Below are 20872 nucleotides of genomic sequence, written 5' to 3' on the forward strand. Positions count from 1 at the left end.
CGCCAGAGTCCTCACCCTCAGGCTTAGGGCAGACAGGAACTCATGGAACTGCGGCTAAGAAATGCTTGGGATACAAAACTTACTCCAGGCCCAACTTTGAATGAGGCAGTTTGCTAACTAACTTCCAATAAGTTAGTCCTCGGATTTCTCAGCAATTCCAGTTGGAATCAATTTTTTTAGAACTGAGGAACCCAAATTTCCAAGTGAAACTATTTCATTCATCAGGGTCATCCTGAGACCTTCTCATTTTTCTTCCAGACTTTGAGGATGAGGGGAATGGCCAGCCTCAACCCATTACCTTGCCTACCCCATTTTTTCATTTTGATTTTGGTAAAGGCAGGAGTGAAGTTGATCACAGTCTGGTTAAGCTTGGAAAGCTTAATGCTGATCCTGGTATCTCTATTCAATTGGAAAAGTAGGACAACCTCATAGAATACCCCACAGTCAGTCTTGGTTTGAAAGACCCTGCTAGTAGAGAGTAAAAGGACTATGATTTCTAAGGAGGAGAGCAGTGGTGCAGTGGCAAGGTGGGATGAGCAAGCAGGTGGGCCTCCATGATTTTATGTGCTAGGGATCACTTAACAAATTCTAAAACACCTGCCATAGGGTATAGGTGCCAAGGAAGAGAAGTGTACAATTTTAGGGAGAATGGAAACTTGCTCCAGACTCAGTGCTCTTTAGTGACAAAAAGAGAAAAAGACCGTGCTGTATTTAGACCGTCTGGTTTCACAGTAGAAAATCATAAGCAGGTTTGGAAAAAGGAATTCTTTTCTTTAAACTGAAGTTCAGTAAAAGAACAAATCTTTTCTTCTCTCTGGAGACTGGCTTTCTGAAAAACAAGATAAGCATGATGAGGAAGAAGCTGGTTCTGGGGGTTAAATGAATACAGGTTTGACTTGACCTCACCATTGCCTAGCTGTGTGACCTTGGGCAAGTTAACCTAGGCTATCTGAGCTCCACTTCCCCCGTTTGTTAAATGTGATTGCTAATGATACCTGCCTCTTAAGATCCTGGAAGGATTAAGTGAGTTAAACACATGTAAGGCCCTTAGAACAGTGCCTGGCATATATATGCTCAGTAAATGTTAAGCTATTATTTTGTTAAAGAGGCAGTGTCTTTATTTGTAGTAAAGTGGAATTTGTGGTCACACTACAGCTTAAGCTTACTGGATAAGACCAAGACTTTGAAGTCAGAAAAAAATTGACTCTGGCACTTACTCACCTTAACTTTGGGCAAGTTACTTAACCTATGTAAACCTCAATTTTTCTATGTGTTAACTGCATAGTAATAGCACTTCTATTACAGGTAGATATTGGTTCTTATTTTGCTTCACTTCTGTGATTCCTGCCATTCTCCCTGATGACCTTTTACTTCACTCTACCTCAATCAGACATTCCCATAGTCACATATTAGACTTTGTCATCATCTATACAGGTGGTACCCTTGTCATCTCAATTTCAAACATCTACTCTCCAACCACCACTTCCAATTTCATTGGCTTAGTCTTATTACTGCATTTTTACATAATCTAATCCTCCATTCCATCAACCTCCACTACCCATCACCCTCCATCTGTCTGTTTCCATCTTTGTGCAGCTTAGACACCATGGTCCCTTGTGATAATCACTCACTTGCAATACCCTAGACCCATGGTCGGCAAACTGCGGCTCATGAGCCACATGCGGCTCTTTGGCCCCTTGAGTGTGGCTCTTCCACAAAATACCACGGCCTGGGCAAGTCTATTTTGAAGAAGTGGCGTTAGAAGAAGTTTAAGTTTAACCTTTTGCACTCGGATGTCGAGTGTGATGGTTATTGAATGTATCAATAATTTGAAATATTAAAAAATCCAAATAAATAAGTTTGTATGAAAAGAAACTCCAGTTTTTTATTCTACTGCCGCGCTTTGTAAAATCTGGGTATTTAAAAAATTAAATCCCGAGTAGAATAAAGGAATCGAGAAAAAAGCAAGCGAGTGCAAAGGGTTAAAAAATTTGGCTCTCAAAAGAAATTTCAATCGTTGTACTGTTGATATTTGGCTCTGTTGACTAATGAGTTTGCCGACCACTGCCCTAGACTCTTTTTCCTCTTTCTTGATCCATCATACTCACTTGCCAAAACCTCAACCCTGGCTGAGCCTCACCATTTGCCTTCTCTGTGCATTACACTAATGTAACAACACTGGTGAAAATCACACAACCCAGCTAACTATTTCCACATAAAACTCATGATCTCAGACTTGAGATTAGCACTCAGAAATCCTGCTCATATTCATCTACCAGAAGGCTTGCTTTCCCAGTGTCCAATATCACACATTCTCAATCTCAGCTAATGATCTTGTCCCATATTTGAATGAGAAAATATAAATCATTTGGTTAGTACCTTGTAATTCCCCACAAACAAGCCTGTAAATATATTTGTACCTGTATCCTTTTTTTGGGGGGTACACTTTCAACAGTAGAATGTTCTCTCTTCCTAGCAAATGGCAATGCTTCCTTATGTCCCTTAGATCCCCTCAAAGACCTCACTCATGAAGTTATCCTCATTCGCCTCCATCATCAAACTCCTTTTCCTTGCCACTCTCATCCAGAGCATTAGAAAATCCTAAGAGCTAAACCTCCCAAATAGATATCAAATACATATACTTCTATCTCCACTCCTGCAATCTAATCCAGGTTAACGTCTTCTCATGCTTCTTGCCCCCAACTGGTCTGTTTTCATTCTTGCCTTTCTTCAATCTATCCTCTCTACCACAACTTTTGTGACCTCGTTAAATGGACATTGAATTTAATAAGGGTCTTCCAGGGCTCACAAAATCACTTAGAAAATAAAATCCAAATTCTCAGCATGACCCATAAGACCCTCTGTCATCTGGTCCCTGTCTACCTCTCCAGCCTGCTTTTGTGTTACTCTATTTCTCACTACACTGGCCACACTGACCATTTACCCATTCCTCTCATACTTCTGGGTCTTTGCAGGGGGCAGCTTACTCCACCTCCCTCCATCTCTATCCCAACTCTTCCTAAAGCTGGCTCCCTCACTTCTTTCAGGCCTCTGTTCACATGCCACTTACTCCAAGAAGTCTTCTTTGACCACTTTATACAAAGTTGCCCCCCATCTTTCCCTATTTCAACACCTTGTATGTTCCTTCACCACACTTAATCATAACTTACAAATTTGTTGTTTTTCCTTTTATTGGGGGGGGGGGTGCCTTTCCCACTAGACTCTATGAGGAGAGAGACCAAGACAGTTTTATTCATATGTAGTCTGGCAAATAGTAATACCAATGCTATTATTATCTATGGACATAGAAGCTATATACATCCAGTGTTATTTCTACCAATGAAAAAAATAAAATTCACTAAAAATTTTGGCACCAAAGTTTTTAAATCACCTTGAGAAAATCTGACCACCCTTCTGGCTGATTGCTCTTCTCTTCCACATGGTCACTGCATCTGAGGTACCTGACAGCCCACATGTGGGGACTAGGCCATTTTAGAAGGACAGGAGGAGACTCTGCCTTCCTTCTTTTGACAAAAATTTATCTGGGGCCTCCCATAGGAAATCTTTCAGAACTACCAAAATTCCTACTGAAAAGTTCATCCAGTTCACTTTGAAATCAGGTTAATATAAAATATATAAAGAATCAAACATACAGAGGCAACTGAGTCCCATGCCAAATCTATCAAACCAAAAAGTGAGGGTGCAGAGTCTGCATTTCACAAACTCCCCCCTGTGGTTCTCACCATCAGGCAAGACTGGGAGACTGACTAAGAGCATGCATGGGCTTTTCTGTGTTTCCTGATCCTTTTATTCAGAGCCCTAAGTTGCCCCTTCCCAGTTGCCATGTCCTTCTGCCTCCCTCTGCTAAGAGCCAAAGTGGCAGGATAGCCACCTCTCCTTAACTACTCTCCACATGAAAACTCATTCCCTGCCCCTTTCCTAAGGTAATATTGCTCCTTTGCATGCTTTCTAAGCCTTCTACATTCCTCTGCTTATTCTAGGATAGTGTCCTGGCCACAGGTAGACATTGAACCCAGATACAGTAAAACAATATTAACAGTTGCTAATTTTCACTATTGTACATATTTGATTTAAGTTGGAATTCTTTTTTATTATTGTAATTTATGATTTTGACCATATTTTGACACTGTGGAAGCAGAGATACATCTGCTGCTTGCTGTGATCTTAAAGCAAGTCTTTTCACCTGTTTGAAACTCAGTCTTTTCATCTATAAAATAGGAATATTTATTCATTTGTTCAATCCCTATTTACTGAAAACCTAATGTGTAAAGCTCCTAAGATACACTCATATGCCTACCATGAGGTTATTGTGAGGATTGAGCAGGATGGTGTGTGGGGTATCTGGCTCATAGTCACTACCCATACATGCTGCTATTACTTTTGGCCTAGAACAATTAAACATCTCAAGTTTTCAATAATTCTAAGGCTTACAATTTAAAAATGTATAAATTATTAACGAGTATTTAGGAGATTTTATAATCCTGACTTCATTAATTAGAAGACCAGCAGAGCTCACTCACTTGGGCAGAGACTGATACAAAATCTGACTCAGCCATGCTAAGGCTCTTGAACCAGCCCTAAATCCATCTCCTCATTTGGGCATGCACAATTAAGCACTCAGGGTGGTTTGTGGCTTGTTTATTTGTTACTCTCAGGCAAGGGCTTCAAACAAAATAATTTGTACTACATTGGCAGATATATTTGTACCATTTCCATTATCAATGTTTTTATTGTTTTCAGCATTCAGTCATTGATAAAATATGCATCGATCTCTATGCTAGGAACTATTGCAGGTGCTGGCTATGTGGATGTGGCAGCATACTCCTCAAAGTCTCTGCCCTCAAGGAACTGACATTCTAGTAAGGTCTATATGTTGCCCTCCCCCTTCACATTAGACTGTAAAGTGCCTGAGATCAGGTGCCATGGTGGTAGCTGTTCCTTTTGTTCCTCTCAAAAACAGCACGGAGCACAGCTTTTGGCACACAAGATGTCGTGTGTGTGTGTGTGTGTGTGTGTGTGTGTGTTTGGTGGCTTACTGTGGCTAATTTACATTAGGATATAAATTCAAAGCGTTTACATATACACTGAATGGCCAGATTATTATGTTCTCTGAACACATAATAATCTGGCCACTCAGTGTATATCCTATGTAATAAAAGGCTAATATGCAAATTGTCCCCTCGACCAGGAGTTCGACCAGCAGGCCGGCCGGCCAACCGCCCATGTCCCCTCCCCCTGGCCAGGCTGGCCGGACCCCACCCATGCACGAATTCATGCTACATATACTGAGTGGCCAGATTATTATGCATTCAGAGATCATAATAATCTGGCCACTCAGTGTATTATCATTTAATATTCACAGAAACACTGAGGTGGGCACTATTTTAATCCTCATTTTACAAAGGAGGCAACTGAGGTATGGAGAGATTAAGAAATGGAACCAAGTTCTTGAAATAGTAAGTAATGAAGCCACATTTGAACCCAGGCCATGAAGATCCTCGTGTCGAGGCATGGCGCGGAGGGAGGAGGCAAAGCCTCGCAGTCTCCAGGTCCGCTCTAGGTCCAGCTGCCACGGTCTATTGCACTGCCCACCCAACCCGCGCCTGCCACCGCTGCTATGGGAGTGCAGGTGGAGACCTCTCCACTGGAGAGGGGCGCACCTTCCAAAAGCGCGGCCAGATCTGCCTCGTGCACTACGTGCACTACGTGGGGATGCTTGAAGATGGAAAGAAATTTGATTCCTCCCAGGACAGAAACAAGCCCTTTAAGTTTATGCTAGGCAAGCAGGAGGTGATCCGAGGCTGGGAAGGGGTTGCCCACATGAATGTGGGTCAGAGAGCCAAACGATCTCCCCAGACTGTGCCTATGATGCCACTGGGCACCCAGGCATCATCCCACCTAATGCCACTCTCTCTTAGATGTGGAACTTCTAAAACTGGAATGACAGGAATGGCTACTGCCTGAGATTCCTGTGTTTGCATGTGCCATGGAGGGATCTGGCGCCCCCAACGCGCACACGCAAATCAGTGCGGAGCTTTTCCTGATGTTCCACTACACTTTGTATAAATATCTGCTCTGACTGAACGTGTTCTGTCACCCAGCTTTGCTCTTCCCCTTTCTCCTCGTATGTGTATTGACCTAAACTACTTGCCATAAACCTCAAGTTACTCTTGTTATTTTGGGGTGAAGATTCAGTTTCAGTCTTTTGGATCTAGGTTTCCAATTACCTATTAATCAAGTATTGTCAGCACAAGTAATGGGTTGACTTTAGACTAGATTGATGTGTGGGGGATGCAAGAATCTTTATTTTTTTTTGGATGAAATTTATTTCTATTATATATTAAACATTCTTGCTGTTGCCCTGCAAAGCCATAGCAGACTTGAGGCACTGTTGAGGGCCAAATTATCTCCAAGTTGCGATATGTCTTTGGATTGAATTAAGAGCCCTACCCAAAACTGAAGTGGGGAGGGGAGAGCCCATGCCTCCTCTGCCCCATCCCACTCTCCCTAAACCCTCTGCCTTTGAAAAGCAAATCATTTTCACTGCGATGTTGGACACTACAGGCCTCCAACCCCGGGCCAGCAGAGACCTCTGAAGCCTTCTTCGTGGCCTGGCTTCAGACCCTCCTGTGAGGGGTTTTCCAATAGATAGTCACAACTTTTAGAATGTCATAGCTATCCAGGCTCCACTCCCTAAATTTTAAGAACTTTAATCGAAAGTTTAAATTGAAGGTGCTGTTTGTAGACACTTAAAACCCAATAAAAGTCCAGCCATCATGACAAATCCTTCAGTGTTGTCTTAAGAAAATGATGCTGGTCATCACAGCTTCAGCATCTCCTGTGTTTTGATGCTCACCTCCCCCTGCTGAGCTCAAAGTTTCCTGGGTTTATTTCCCTCATCTTATTCCTTTGCTGTCCTGTGTAGTGATTTGGTGAAAGAAATTATTGCTGCCTACCTCCCACCCACCTCCCCTGCACTACATATGAGTTTCAAGTTTTATTATTGCAATAACAGTTCTTGACACTGGCTTTTCTAAAAAAACAAAAAAAAAGATCCTCATGTCATGTCATTCCACCCAGATTGTCCTCATTTGTAAGTTCCTACTGACACCACTTTCATGTTGAGTGTGAAGCCCATAGTCCTGGCCTTTTGTCTCCAGTGTCATTTTCCCTGACTGTAGAGTTCTGGGGTGGCCCTGTGTTCTTGGCTGAAAACTGGACATCTGGGACAGAGCAAGCTAATCTTATGAACTTGTTCATTTTTCTGAGTCACCTCAATAACCTCAGTTAAACACAGCTCAGATTTTTACAAAAACTCAGAAAATGGTCAAGAATTTTGTAAGATTCCAAGTGAGTGGAATCTTTGAGATTCTGATGAAACAAGTTCTAACTACGAAAATACTAAATAATACAAATGAGAGTCTTTTCAGTCGTTAAAAATATTGGTTTTTACATTACAAGCTTCTCCTCAAGTTTGTTCTCAGGACACAGAGCAGGACCATATACTTACTTCCACTTGCAAGGCTGGCATTGGCAAGGCTGGCACTGGCAGATCCACGATCTGGGCGGAAATATTTCTTACCTAGTAAAGAAAAAATATGATTGAAAATGAAATTCGTAGGGCTGGGTTAGTAAGTGCTCAGTTGTACCCCAGCACCTCCAAATCAGCTGCTCCTCGGTTTATGGACACCTGGCATATTTTCTCTCTTAGATGCTACAAAAACAGAAAAGCATCTGTTTTTAAGGTCCCCTGGGCCTTGTCCCCATCTTCTAGGCAGTGTTTCTGAGTAAGGGTCACTAACTTCCTCAACAGATATAGAAGCATCAGTCACTAATTAATATGACTAATATCAACATTAGCAGAAAAGTGCTAAGAGTTTGCAGCAGTCGAGACTGTAGTGACAAACATTTGAGAATGTGCCTGCCTTATACTTTTGCCTATAGTAGAAGCTCACTAAGTATTTGATGGATTGGATTTAAACTATATAGAGTTATGCTTGGGAGGCGATAATTTAAGCCATATGTGTTCTAACCAACTGTTGAAACAGGGCTCTGCTGTGTATATACACAGGCATATACACAAACACAGTTGGCCTAATCTTCCCTCTGAATATAGTAGAAACAGATTTTTGACAAAGAGTATATGGTGGGAATTTTCATAGGTTTCCCAATCATGACATTTTTATAATTTACTCTTTTTAAATATTTACATTTTTAATCAAACTCTGGAAATGATGGACTGGTATCTTAATGGGAAATTTTTTCAACATTAGGATGGAACACAAGGTCTGACTTAGGAAGGCTATGCTGAACAGACCCTTTGTGTACTATATACTTAGTTCAGAGTAAAGGCAGCTTTTAGCAATTTATTTCAGGCATGGGGCACTAGAACCACAGATATGTATGGATTTGGGAACTATAAAAGAAAATTCACCCAGAGTGCAGACTTGGCCCCATGAAACTATTATATATACACTGAGTGGCCAGATTATTATGATCTCTGAACGCATAATAATCTGGCCACTCAGTGTATATCCTATATAATAAAAGGCTAATATGCAAATTGTCCCCTTGACCAGGAGTTCGACCAGCAAGCAGGCCGGCCCCAACCCATGCATGAATTCATGCACCAGGCCTCTAATATATATATATATATATATATATATATATATATATATTGAGTGGCCAGATTATTATGTGTTCAGAGATTATAATAATTTGGCCACTCAGTGTATATCTCCAGTATTTCATGTGAAAGGCAAATCCTAGAGCAGAGTGGGTTGCTCTTTTGGTGAAAATGTACCCCGGGGCCAATTCTTTCCCACATTTTTACAAAGAAAGGAATCTTTTTATGGGTCTTTTTCATCTAGTAGGCACTAATTAAATATTTGTTGAATGAGTGAGTGAAGAAGTGTTTTAGTTCAGTGGGATGGGTTTTAGTTCAGGGAACAGGACTCCAAGGAAAACCAAGCAGGAGGAGCCAAGTGCACAGGCACTGTCATGGTCTCCAGGCAGCAATAGGATGCTTCTACAGTTGCTTTGAATTTTAATGTGTGGAGCAGATGGCTGGTATATATTGCCCTTGTTTTTGCCTGAGCCTGACATCATTGCAAGTTGCCAACCTGTTTGGAGAATAGAGTTTTAGCTTAGAGGTATAGCACCAAGTCCTGTTGTTTTTTGTTGTTGTTGTTGTTGTTTGTTTTTTTTTGTGGGGTTTTGTGTGTGTGTGTGTGTGTGTGTGTGTGTGTGTGTGTTTAAATATATTTTATTGATTTTGTACAGAGAGGAAGGGAGAGGGATAGAGAGTTAGAAACATCAATCAGCTGCCTCCTGCACACCCCCTATTGGGGATGTGCCCACAACTAAGGTACATGCCCTTGACTGGAATCGAACCTGGGACCCTTCAGTCCATAGGCCAAAGCTCTATCCACTGAGCCAAACTGGTCAGGGCAGGAGTCCTGTTTTACAAATGTATTATTTGGTGGCTCACAGTGAAGTGAATACAGACCCCTACAATTTTAGGCAGCAACCCATCATTTTTCTAGGATAAGTCCAAGTCAACAGACTGGATGAATATTCCAGGTCAAGTTCATCTGACTGGCTCTCTATATAACCCTTTATTCATTAAACTGTGAATGTCATTGAAGCCTAGTGAAGCTATATGGAACATTTAAGCAGAACATTCTGTCCCTCAGAACCTCCATGTCCAGAGTAACAGCAATTAATCTTGACAACCCACCTTATGCCAACTCACTCTCAACCCCAACCAACCAGAGGCAAGCATTTACTTACAGTGGACTGAGCTGGAAGGCAGGTTGAAGGGCAATCCCGTGCTTCTGGCTGCCTGGGCGGAGTTGCAATTCTCCCACATGGCAGATTGCTGAGGATAGGCTACACATCTCTCTTGCTGGAGGAAATTTAGGAGGGACTCATATTTCCCATTAGGCTGGACCTCTGGAGCCAGGTGTCCAGCAGAGAAGGCATGAGGGTATTCTGGCTCTGGAGAGCCTTGGCTCGTTAGGGAGGAGAAATGCCACAGCTCACCAGACTGAACAGAGGGACTCCCAGTCAGGGGCAGTGGGTACTGATCCATAGCCATGGGACCAAACCCATTTGTGATGCAGTTGACAGTGCCATTTGCAAAAGATACTTCTGGTTGTGGCTTTGTCCACTGAGAAGAGAAACGCCAATGATTTGGAGGCATGTCACTATCTGGGAAGGAAAGATTTAGAAGATACGTTAGGTGTGTATTTATTGTTTTCAAAATGGAAGTAACTTAATTTTTCTGGTTAATACATAATGTATTTTTTAGTGTGAAGAAATGTAGAAAAGATTAAAAAATAACTCATCATAATATCCAGAGACCACCATTGTCAACCTTTAGGTGTATTTCTTACTAGGGTTTGTTTGTATTCATGTATGCATTGTATTATTTTTATTTTTATTTATTGATTTTAGAGAGAGGAGAGAGATTTTAGAAAGAGAGAGAGCGAGAAAGAGAGAGGAGAGAGAGAAACATCAATTTCTTGTCCCCCCCAATTCATGAATTCATTGGTTGATTTTTATATGTGCCCTGACTGGGGATCAAAGTACAACCTTGGCATATTGGGATGGCATTCTAACTAACTGAGCTACCCAGCCAGGGCTGCATTGTTTTCACATCACATATTGTTTTTAAGGCGGCTTTCACATCATTAAAATACCACAAATATCCCCCATAGAGATGAATGGAGCCAACATCAGCTTTTTAAATGGCTGCACAGTATTTTATCATTAGGTAGTAACATGACTAGCAAACATTGTATTTGTGAGCAACTCAGTTATTTGCAATTTTGTTATATTAACAACATTGTGATGAACACTTTTGTATATACATTTCTGCATCCTTGTCCAACTAGCCACTCAGGGAAACTTCTAGAAGGATTGCTTGATTAAAGGTGATTTGTGTGTGGTTGTTGCTGGTGTTTTGCTTCATTTTATAGCTGATCCTTTAAGTACACAGACTATAAAGACTCCACAGAACTTTATAAGGGGTGTAACACTTGCCTATGTCCATAACTTACACAAATCTAGGGGTTGAAACCCCATTTTCAAGAGGGATTTGGGGCACAAGGATGTTAGGAGACTGGACCAAGTTAGAAAAGCAGATTAGCCAAGTAGGGATCTAAGCTGGAGTGATAAGTAATGGGGTAGGGAAATGGTTGTTTGGACCTCTTCCTACATAAGCAAAGCATTCAAGGTCAAACAGTAACTTAGTTTTTTTCTGGCGGACTAACTAATGAGGATAGAGGCACCTTTGGTCTCAGAAACACTAATTCTAATTGTACCTATAAATAGCAGCAGAATTTCCGTTCTCAAGAAGTCTAGGATAGTTCATGACATGGATGTTTCATGATGGATGTTTTCTCTATTCTCAATACCCACTGAAGCAAAAGGAGAAGAGGGAGAGAGTTTTGGCAGATACTTAAAGCTTGGAGCCTCTCAACTATCCAAGATAATGAAGGGGACATGGATGTAGAGACAGAAGATTGAAAGGCTGGAAAGGCTGTCTGGTCTCTTTTCCCTCCACATGTGCTTCTCTCAGCTCTTCTGAATGTTCAGTTTGCCTGGATTCTGTACAAGAAAAAAAATCTGAGAGGTCTACTCGGTGATACTGGAGTGCTCCCACCCACACCATAGCTTTTCGACGTCATAGAGATGATAAGAGCAAAAAAGCCCTAGCCTACGTGGCACAGACATTCTGCCCAACATTTCACATCATTTACAATAGTTGGCTTCTTTCAGTGAAATCAAGGGCAAGGAAACATATAATAAGATTTGATCCTGGGGATGGATGCTACTTTTGAAAACTGATATCTGCAGGCCAATAGCAATACAGGGCACTATATAGCACTAATATAGTGATTAAGCTAACTAAGTATAATCATTGTCCGTTCTTTGTATTCAATGAGGGTACTACATGTCTTAAGAACAAATTAAAAACAATGTATACCCTCTGACAACTGAACAGTTTCCATCTGAACTGGCCTTACTGATCTCGTACATATGACCTAGGCACTGAATGCACTCTCTCAGAAAGGATCTCCCTGACCCTCCAATCTAGAGTTTGTTATCCTGCTATTGACTGTGACTATGTTCTGTTTATTTCCTTCATAGCAGTAATCCTGACCTGTAATTTCTTCATTTATTCATTCACTCAATATTGGCCTTCTCTGTTAACCAGTAAACTTTGAGAGGACTGAGATAATTTTTCTTTTGTTCACCACCATATTCTCGGGTACTTGCACAGTGCCTGGCACTTAGTAGGCCCTGACTAAATATTATTCTAATGAACGTACACATATGCTTACACATACATGTACCCATTCTCAAACATATGAACACACACATACTTCCCCATTAAATCTTTCTACACTGATGAGAACAGCATGAAAAGTGGTTAAGAGCACAGACTTTGATGTCAGATGTCAGACAGGCTTGGAGTCTAATCCCAGCTCTGCTCCTTCCAAACTGTGTGACACTGAGCATGTCCCCTCCCACCTCTGAGCCTCTGGGACTGTTGTGAAATTAAATGAGACAACCCATGTAAAGGACATGGCACAGTTCCTAGTACATAATGGGCCCTCAATAGTAATAGCTGTTGCCATTATTGTTAATCATTATTTTGGTTTATAAACCCAGTTTGGGCTCATATTCATAGGTTTCTTTCCTAGTTTGCAACACTCATGTAATTAACCTAGGAAAAAGCAAAATGGTAATGTATGAGGCCTGAGTGTCCTGCCCTCAGTGCCAAAAAGGGAAGAGAGGAAAGGACTAAACAAAAAAACCCACAGCAGCAGCAGCACTTCAGGAATGATGTGGAGGATCGAATAGATACTGGCTCTAAAAGAGATTTCAGAAGCCTGTGCTCAGTATTTGTCCATTCCCAGAAAAGATTATGTCAGAGATGGGCAGGAACAACTATAAATCTAAAAAAGCTTTTCTTTATTGAGCACTTACTATGGAGCAGACACTTTGCTTAACACTCTGCATACATGGTCCTATGCAGCAAACCAGATGAAAAAATAGAGACTCAGAGAGGTTAAAGTAATTTGCCTAAGTTCACACAGTTAGCAAGTGATAAATCTGTATGATTCCAAACCTCATGCTCTTACTGGCTATGCTTCTCCAACACTGCAAAGAGTACTCTGAGATGGGCATTTCCCCACACTACTAGGGTTGGATAGGTGGCAGATGGGCATAACACTTCTGGGGAGCACTTTGTCAGTACATGTCAAAACCCTAAAATCAGTGTGTACTCTTTGACCCAATCATTGCACTGATAGCAATTTAAAGATATAACCAATGATGTATGTAAAAATTTAGCTACAATGATTCAAAGTGACATTTATAATACAGTTAAAGATTGGCAATAATCTAAATGTCTAAGACTTTTAATAGATTTGGTATGTCTATAAGGAAGATATTCTTGATGTTGTAGTAGAACATATAATGGCATAGAGAGATATATATGACTATTGTCGATTAAAAAAAGTTACAACCCATTTTGTGCAAAATAATGTTATGTTGCAAAACTTAGTATGTGTGCATAGATGCACACGTGGTTTTGTGCCCTGATTGCTTCCCGTGTTTTCTAAATTCTTCAAAAATTAACACATTATTTTTTTGGTTAGAAAAAGTTATTTTAAAGTAAAAACTTAAAAAAAAACCTCTTGACTCATTGACTCTGGGTCACAATTATGATAAGACCAACACATGAATGCCAGATTCCCTTCCATCTATCCTTTCTTCTTTCCTTCCTTCTCTCTGTCTCTGCTTTTAATACAAATCCTGCTTTGTGATTAAATTGAAACTGAGATCCCTCAGAACACACACACACATCTTGCACCATGAAAGTCCAAACTTTGGCCTGCCCAATCTGCACACATTGACTCTCTCCTCTCTGCCTTCTTTGCATTATATTGTTTGTATTAGCCAAGATAAAAATAATACCGGAGATAGAGGGACAGTTTTTAGGAGACAGTCCTGTTCTTAGGCATTGGGAGTGGGGGTGGGGTACTGTTCAGTCCCTCACCATACTTCACAATCACTTCCCTGAGATACCTAGTATTTTGGTGATTTATCCAGATTCCTTTTCCCAACTGAAAATGGAGATGAAATACAGAACATGTGAAATACAGAAAGTGGCTAAGAGCTCAAAATCTGCAGTCAAACTGATTTGCTTGCGAATGGCTGCCCCTTTCTATCTGTGGGATCCTGGACAAGTCACTAGACGCTTTGAACTTCAGTTTCTTTACCATGAAATGGACACAGTGAGAGTTAACCAGTAAGTTGGTATGAGGATTCAATGAGATCATCCATGTGACATCCCCTAGCAAAAGGTCTTACTCACAGATAGTATGTGCTCAATAAATGTTAGCCATTGTAAACAGTATTAGCTATAGTTCTTATGGGCATTATTAACTCTCTTGCCAGGGTGTTGTCAGAGTCTACAAAGGCAGGACAGTGAAGTGGACTGGCTCTGGAGTCTGACTGACCTGGATTTCAGTCTCTATCACTCGCTTGTGAGATGCACTGTGTTATTTACCCTATCTGGATTGCAGTTTCCTATTCTGTGAGGATATAGAAATCCACTGTAAAGTGGTTTTGTGAAGTACAACACACATGCAGAAAAACGTACAAATATAAAGTGTATAGCTGGGGAATTTTCACAAACTGAGTAATGAGCACCCAGATCAAGAAACAGAATATGACCGCCATCCCAGAAGCCCCCCTCATGCCCACATCCAGTCACTAACCCCCATCCCCAAATTACCCCCATACCCCAAAGTAACCCATTTCCTATCTTCTAACAACATTGATTCAGTTTGTCCATCTTTGACCTTTATAAACCACTGAAGTGGATGCAGTAATTGTAGCCTGGTGCCTGGCATCCAATAGGAGTTCAATATACATTGGCAGTTTCCTCTCCCTGGCTAAAAAGGAAGATACCAAGTTGTCAGTGTTCACAAGAGTCATAAAAAACTAGGATGACTCTATCTCATACAGCTATTCACATTAAAAAAGAAACCCGACATTTATTTCTCACCCTCACTAGACCATGGAGCAAGGGAGGGAGGGTTTTTCGACCCTTTTAGAAAGACTATAAAAGGCCCCTAGGCACTCAGGTGTGCACCATCACCTTCTCAGCAGCCCTCAAGCAATGTTGCCAGGCCTGGGGCTGGAATCAGGGGTGCAACAGGAAGAATGTGGGGTGGGATGTGCACCAGGACTGTGCCTTCCATAATGGTAACTACTGAAGCTTCTTGAGTTATCTATTCTGAAATCATCAATGTCCTTTTTTTAAAGGGAGAAGTACAGCCAGTATAAATTATACATACGCAAACTTACTTAAACAACAACAACTTTGATTTGGGAAAAGCAGCCAGGAAATTCAATGGCATTTTCTAGCCACAGAGACCTGTGTTTGGGATTTGCATATTTGGCTTGACAGAGCACCCTTAGAATGTAGGCCAGTCAGTGCTGGGAGCCCACGAATGGAAGCCTGTTCTAGGCATGGCTCAGGGACTCAGAGGATGCTAATGGTCAGTCAGGAATGGCCACCTTACGGATTTCTCATTGTTCTTGAAGCTGCAGGTATCTCATATAACATCTCCAGTGAGAACCATGTGGCCCTCTCCTGAGGCAGAGCTTATGAGAAACATGACTCCTAACTGCAATAAGAGAAGCCTTGAGGAAGACTGGATTTCTCCTTCCTTTGCACAACTAACTGTACAAACATTTGCCTAGTCCACACTACACTCTATGAGGAAGACATCTTCACAGTCAAAGGATCTGAGATTCACTTTAGGGAAAATGCAACAACCAAGAAGTTAGGTGGAGATGAAAACTGCCTCTCTGTTTGGCTTGGGAAGGCTGGCTTGGGCAACCAATGGCTACGTGCCAGAGCTTTAGTGGACCAGGGCTTTATGGAATAGAATGAAGTCAAAATACATGAGAAACAGTACAGCTGCCACACAGCAGAAGCCCCGGCACATCTTGGAGACTTACAGCAGGGGCCTGCTGCTCTGTGATTCTAATGTTTTGAACACAGACACTCATATCCACTCTAGACAATCAAAAACACATGTCAAGCTTTGGTGCCACCACCACTAACAACTCATGACACTTACTATATGCCATTTGACATGAATTATCTTATTGACTCTATAGTTAAATAATACTCAATTTTAGAGATAAGGAAACTGAGGCACAGAGAGATGAAGTGATGTACATGAGATCACATTGTTAATACATGTTGAAGCTAACTTGACCCCAGACTGCCTAGTTCTAAAGCTGTATACCACATGATACTCCCTCTCTACAGTGATTCTATCTGTGGCAGACATCAATACCCTATGATCCAAGTCACAATCTCATTAATCCAAGCTATATTTATTGAGTACCTTTCATGTGTCAGGCAGGCATTGGGCTAGGTCATTGGAAAGCAGCAGTTAGGAGGTTGAGTTCCTGATGCCATGAAATTTAGAGTATAGGATGTGGGGAGAGACAAGATGCACATAAATATATAATACTAGAGGCCCAATGCGTGAAGATTCATGCAAGAATGGACCTTCCTTCCCCTGGCTGCTGGCACTGCCTTTGCTCTGGCCCGGAGCTGCCTTTCCGCCTTCCCATGCTGCCCAGAGGCCTGGAGCAGCTGGGGAGGTGCGGAACGCCTCCAGCCTCTTGGCACCTGTGTATGGAAATTAACCCACCATCTTTGTTGGGTTTATTTGCATATTCACTCCTGATTGGCTGGTAGGCATCATGAAGGTATGGTCAATTTGCATCTTTCTCTTTCATTAGTGTAGATGCTTAATGGTGACAAATGCTAAAAAGGTAAGACACAGGGTTTGGGGTTCTATTTTGTAATAGATTGTTCAGAGAAGGATTGCATGATGAGAGGACATTCAGATGGAAACTTGAATGAAGAAAGGATAAGTCATGTAGTTATATTGGGAAGGAGCATTTCAGGGAGAAGGGAGAGATGTTGCAAAGGGCCTGAGGCAGGATTGTACTTGGCATGTTCTACAAATAACAAGGAGGATAGACCAGAGTGAATAAGATGGGAAGTAGCAGGATATGAGATCAGAAAGATAATGGGCCCAGATGAAGTAGGGCCCCATTAAAAACTTTGGATTTGATTTCAAGTGAGATGGGAAGCTGTTGGAGGGTTCTGAACAGGAGTGCTATGATATGGCTTTTACTTAATGGTATATTCTGATTTCTATCATGAGAATAGACTGAAGGAGATCAAGGGCAGAGGCTACTGCAAAAATCCAGGGGAGAGATGATGGCTTCTTGGACCAAGGCGATAGCAGTGAAGATGGGGTGAAGTGGAAAGACCTTGAAGATATTTTGAAGGTAGAACTTGCAGAATTTTTTGAATAATTGGATATGGGATGTGAGATAAAGAGAGGAGTTAAACATGACTCACAATTAATTAGAAAGATACAGCTGCCATTTACTGAGATGGAGGGACTATGAATGGAGCAGATTAAGAAGATTAAGAGTTCAGCTTGGGACTTTTTTTGTGTGTGTTGTTGTGTTTGTTTTGTGGTGTGTTTTTTTTTTTGAGATTCTTATTAGATGCATAAAGTGAAAGTATCAAGTAAGCAGCTGGATAAATGGATCTGAAATCCATCTTTGACTGGAGATATACATTTGAAATTTATCAGCATACAGATGGTATTTAAACCAAGAGAAGAAAGAGATCCCATAGGGAATGGATGTAGATAGAGAATTTGTCTGAGACCTGAGTCCTGGAGCCTCAAACATTTAGAAATTGAAAAGAAAAGAATATCCAGCAAAGGAGATTGAGGAGTAGTAAACAGGGAAGTAAGAGGAAAATGAAGAGTATGATGTTATAGAATGGGCCTTCCTTCCAAGTGAAGGAGGTATTTCTAAAAGGAGGGAGTAATCAACTGCAGCAAATGTTGTTCATAGGTCAAATAAGATGAGGACAGAGGACTATTGGAGTTAGAAAGTGGAGGTCACTGGCTCATGTTGATAAAAGTAATTTCAAGGAGTGATGAGGATGAAACTTGAGGAGTGGATTCTAGAGAGCAGGAGAGGAGAGGAAGAGGACAGAGTGTGCATGGACACTACTTTTGAGTCTTGCTACACAATGAAACACAGAAATGGATCAATAGGCTAAGAATTGGTTTTATCTCAGGTTGGGTTTTACCAGGCAAGCAGGATAAAGGAAGTGAGGAACTATGGATGGATGGTACTTACAAATGAATGACTGTAATGAATCCAAGCCAATGTATTTAGATCTAAATCAATAGACCAAAATTAGTAATATCTTGTCTGTGCATAAAGAGCCTGGGGTTTTGTCCCTTCTTTGGGGCCAGATAGATCCTCTGAATCCCAGTATCCACCTATCAATTCCCCAAATGACTCAAGATCAATCATTCCCTCTCCTGCTCTGAAGTACTCAGCACACTCTTGAACATCACCTCCTCACCTCTCCATCTACCTCCTTGTTCCCATTTTAACAAGATCTACAGCATTTCCTTTATTATATGCTACTACCACATCCCCTTCCACATGTTTACTTAATTCACAAGAGTCTCTAAGAAAATCACATCTCCTGAGTGGAAAATAAACTTCTTAAAGAAAAGTAAATTCTGTAAAGGTGAGTAAATACATCAGATGTATACCAACTCCTTGTCCAAACCCAAAGAACAAAGCCCGAGTGATGGCATCTAAAAACAGAGGAGCTCTTCCTATGGGGGCAGAGGCCCTGAATGGCTGCTTTGCACAAAATGTCCAATTTGGAGGCATGTACATTTTCCAGTGGAAGCAAGGCATTCAATGTGTGCTCAGCAACTGCAATGAAGAGCTCTTAAATTAATCAGACCTGCCCTGGCTGGTGTAGCTCAGTTTGTTGAGCAATATCCCATGCACCAAAAAGTCACAGGTCAGGGCCAGATGTTTTTCTCTCTCTCCCTCTCCCTTCCTCTCTCTCTAAAAATCTATAAAAACACATTTTTTAAAAAAAATCAATCAGACCCTGGTCTATTTGCACATTTCAAAAAGGTGATAAAGAGCCCTATCAAATCACATCCATCTGGCAAGGTGACTTCTCATTAGGCACAGCAGGTACAGTGTCTAGGGCCCATGAATACTTTTAGGAGTCCATGAAAATAAATATTTTAACTGCTTTTAAAATTGGAAGAAAAAATAAATATAATGATAATGAATATATAAAATGAATGCAGCCTGGATTATATTTGTTTTTATGCCATTTTAGGACAAAATGTCCTTTTTCATATCTTTATGGAGGAATGGGCCTATGAAGCAAAGTGTCTAGGGTCCATAAAAGCCATACTGCAGGCCTTGTCAGCTTATTTATGGCTTTCTCCAAACTTATATATTTTGATGAGCACATTTTTACATAGCTCTTGAAATAATTGTTTTGAGATATAAGAATGTATATTTTAAAATAATTACTAAATAGTTAATGCAATAGCCATCCCTGATACTGTTAAGGGTGCGAAGAGGGTTGTGGTAAGGCTCCATCTACCTCTCTCTGGCCCCATCCCTGACCATCAGATCATCCACTATTAGTAGAGAGGAGTCTGGGTGTACCTATATGGGACATGCTTTTTTATATCGTGAATATTTTGGTCTTCCTGCCCCTGTGAGGCCAGTAGTAGTAGTAGTAGTAATAATAATAATAATAATAATATAATGATAATAATAATAATACTGATAAAGGTAATAATAGCAAATAGTTATGGTGCTCTTATTGTATACCGAGTAGTTAATCCAGCCAGCATTTGACACAATTGAGAAAAAATTAAATAGGTGAACTAATTTGATTAAACAGTGTCCATTATCACATTAAACTTCTAAGAAAGGGTTGCCAGCATCTTTCTGACAATGTGGTTTGCCTTCAACAAATATATACATGTCTATGTGCATGAAGAGAATCAGAGAACTATCTTTCAGTGATAGCCTTGATTGGAAATTCCAGCCTCTTCCCCCACAACATGCTCACCATTCTTCAGGATCACATCTCCATTCTGGCTCAAGGGGCTCAATTCCTGGGGGCTCTTGACATTGCTCAGAGCTCTGGAGAAGTGTTCATCCACTACGCTGCTGATGTCCCCTTGAAAATAGGTGAAAAGGACACACCGAGAATTCCACTCAGTCTTTATAGGCTTCTGCATCTGGGTGGCACGCATACTCATTTCTTCCATTGTGACACAGGTGATAGCTGCAGATCAAATGTGAAATATTACTGGCACTATTTTTCCAAGTGGCTTGGCTAAAGTTTGGATGAGCAGCATCCTTGGGGGGCAAGCAATTAGCTCCTACCAAGTAAAAGTTCAACAACCATGCTGTGCTGCTCTGGGGACCAGCTGAGGTGCCTGATTTGATCAATGTTTAGGAAACAACTGAAGGGGCCCTTTCTTACAAATTAGAAGAATTTTCTGGCAACATGACTAAAAGAGCATTAGGAAATGAAAGAAAAAAAATAATAATGAGGCCAAATCATGAGGTTACTTGCTTTCTGGGGAAGTGCCTTCCTCCTCCCAGAACTACATGATCCCCCTGGAAAAAAGGGGTGAGGTTCCCTGACTCAGCAACCCAGTGTGTATTGACAATTTCAATTGTCATAGTCATAGTAAGCATTGCTTTCCATCTTGACCACTTCCATGCAAGAGAATAAAACATCAAGTTCTCCCACTCCCTCTGATACCAAAATCTATGTATGATGGTGGCCTTCACTCACCCACCCCATCCCAATCTTAGAAACTAGCATTTACAACTAGCATTACCACTCCAGTCATAAGGC

General features: G+C 41.1%; 1 protein-coding gene and 1 pseudogene across 1 annotated transcript; one reads left to right on the plus strand and one right to left on the minus strand.

Annotated features, from left to right (window-relative positions):
- Positions 1 to 785: 785 nt before the first annotated feature.
- On the minus strand, positions 786 to 20273 carry VGLL1 (vestigial like family member 1). The gene is made up of 4 exons (XM_054717584.1): positions 20072 to 20273; positions 9814 to 10233; positions 7547 to 7603; positions 786 to 829 (listed from the first exon to the last, which is right to left on the minus strand). The coding sequence occupies exons 1-4, from the start codon at positions 20271 to 20273 to the stop codon at positions 786 to 788; spliced, it is 723 nt and encodes a 240-aa protein (XP_054573559.1).
- LOC129149436 (peptidyl-prolyl cis-trans isomerase FKBP1A-like) lies at positions 5639 to 5965 on the plus strand (annotated as a pseudogene).
- Positions 20274 to 20872: the final 599 nt, after the last annotated feature.

Source organism: Eptesicus fuscus, chromosome 1, assembly GCF_027574615.1.
Source record: "Eptesicus fuscus isolate TK198812 chromosome 1, DD_ASM_mEF_20220401, whole genome shotgun sequence".
NCBI lineage: Eukaryota > Metazoa > Chordata > Mammalia > Chiroptera > Vespertilionidae > Eptesicus > Eptesicus fuscus.

Excerpts from the sequence above, each read along its gene's own strand:
- VGLL1 (XM_054717584.1), bottom strand. The coding sequence starts at position 20,273 with ATGGAAGAAATGAGTATGCGTGCCACCCAGATGCAGAAGCCTATAAAG. Across the intron at positions 10,234-20,071 it reads AGATGTGATCCTGAAGAATG|ATAGTGACATGCCTCCAAAT; the intron begins GTGAGCATGTTG and ends TTTCCTTCCCAG. Across the intron at positions 830-7,546 it reads TGCCAGCCTTGCCAATGCCA|AAAGCCAGTCTCCAGAGAGA; the intron begins GCCTTGCAAGTG and ends CTTGTTTTTCAG.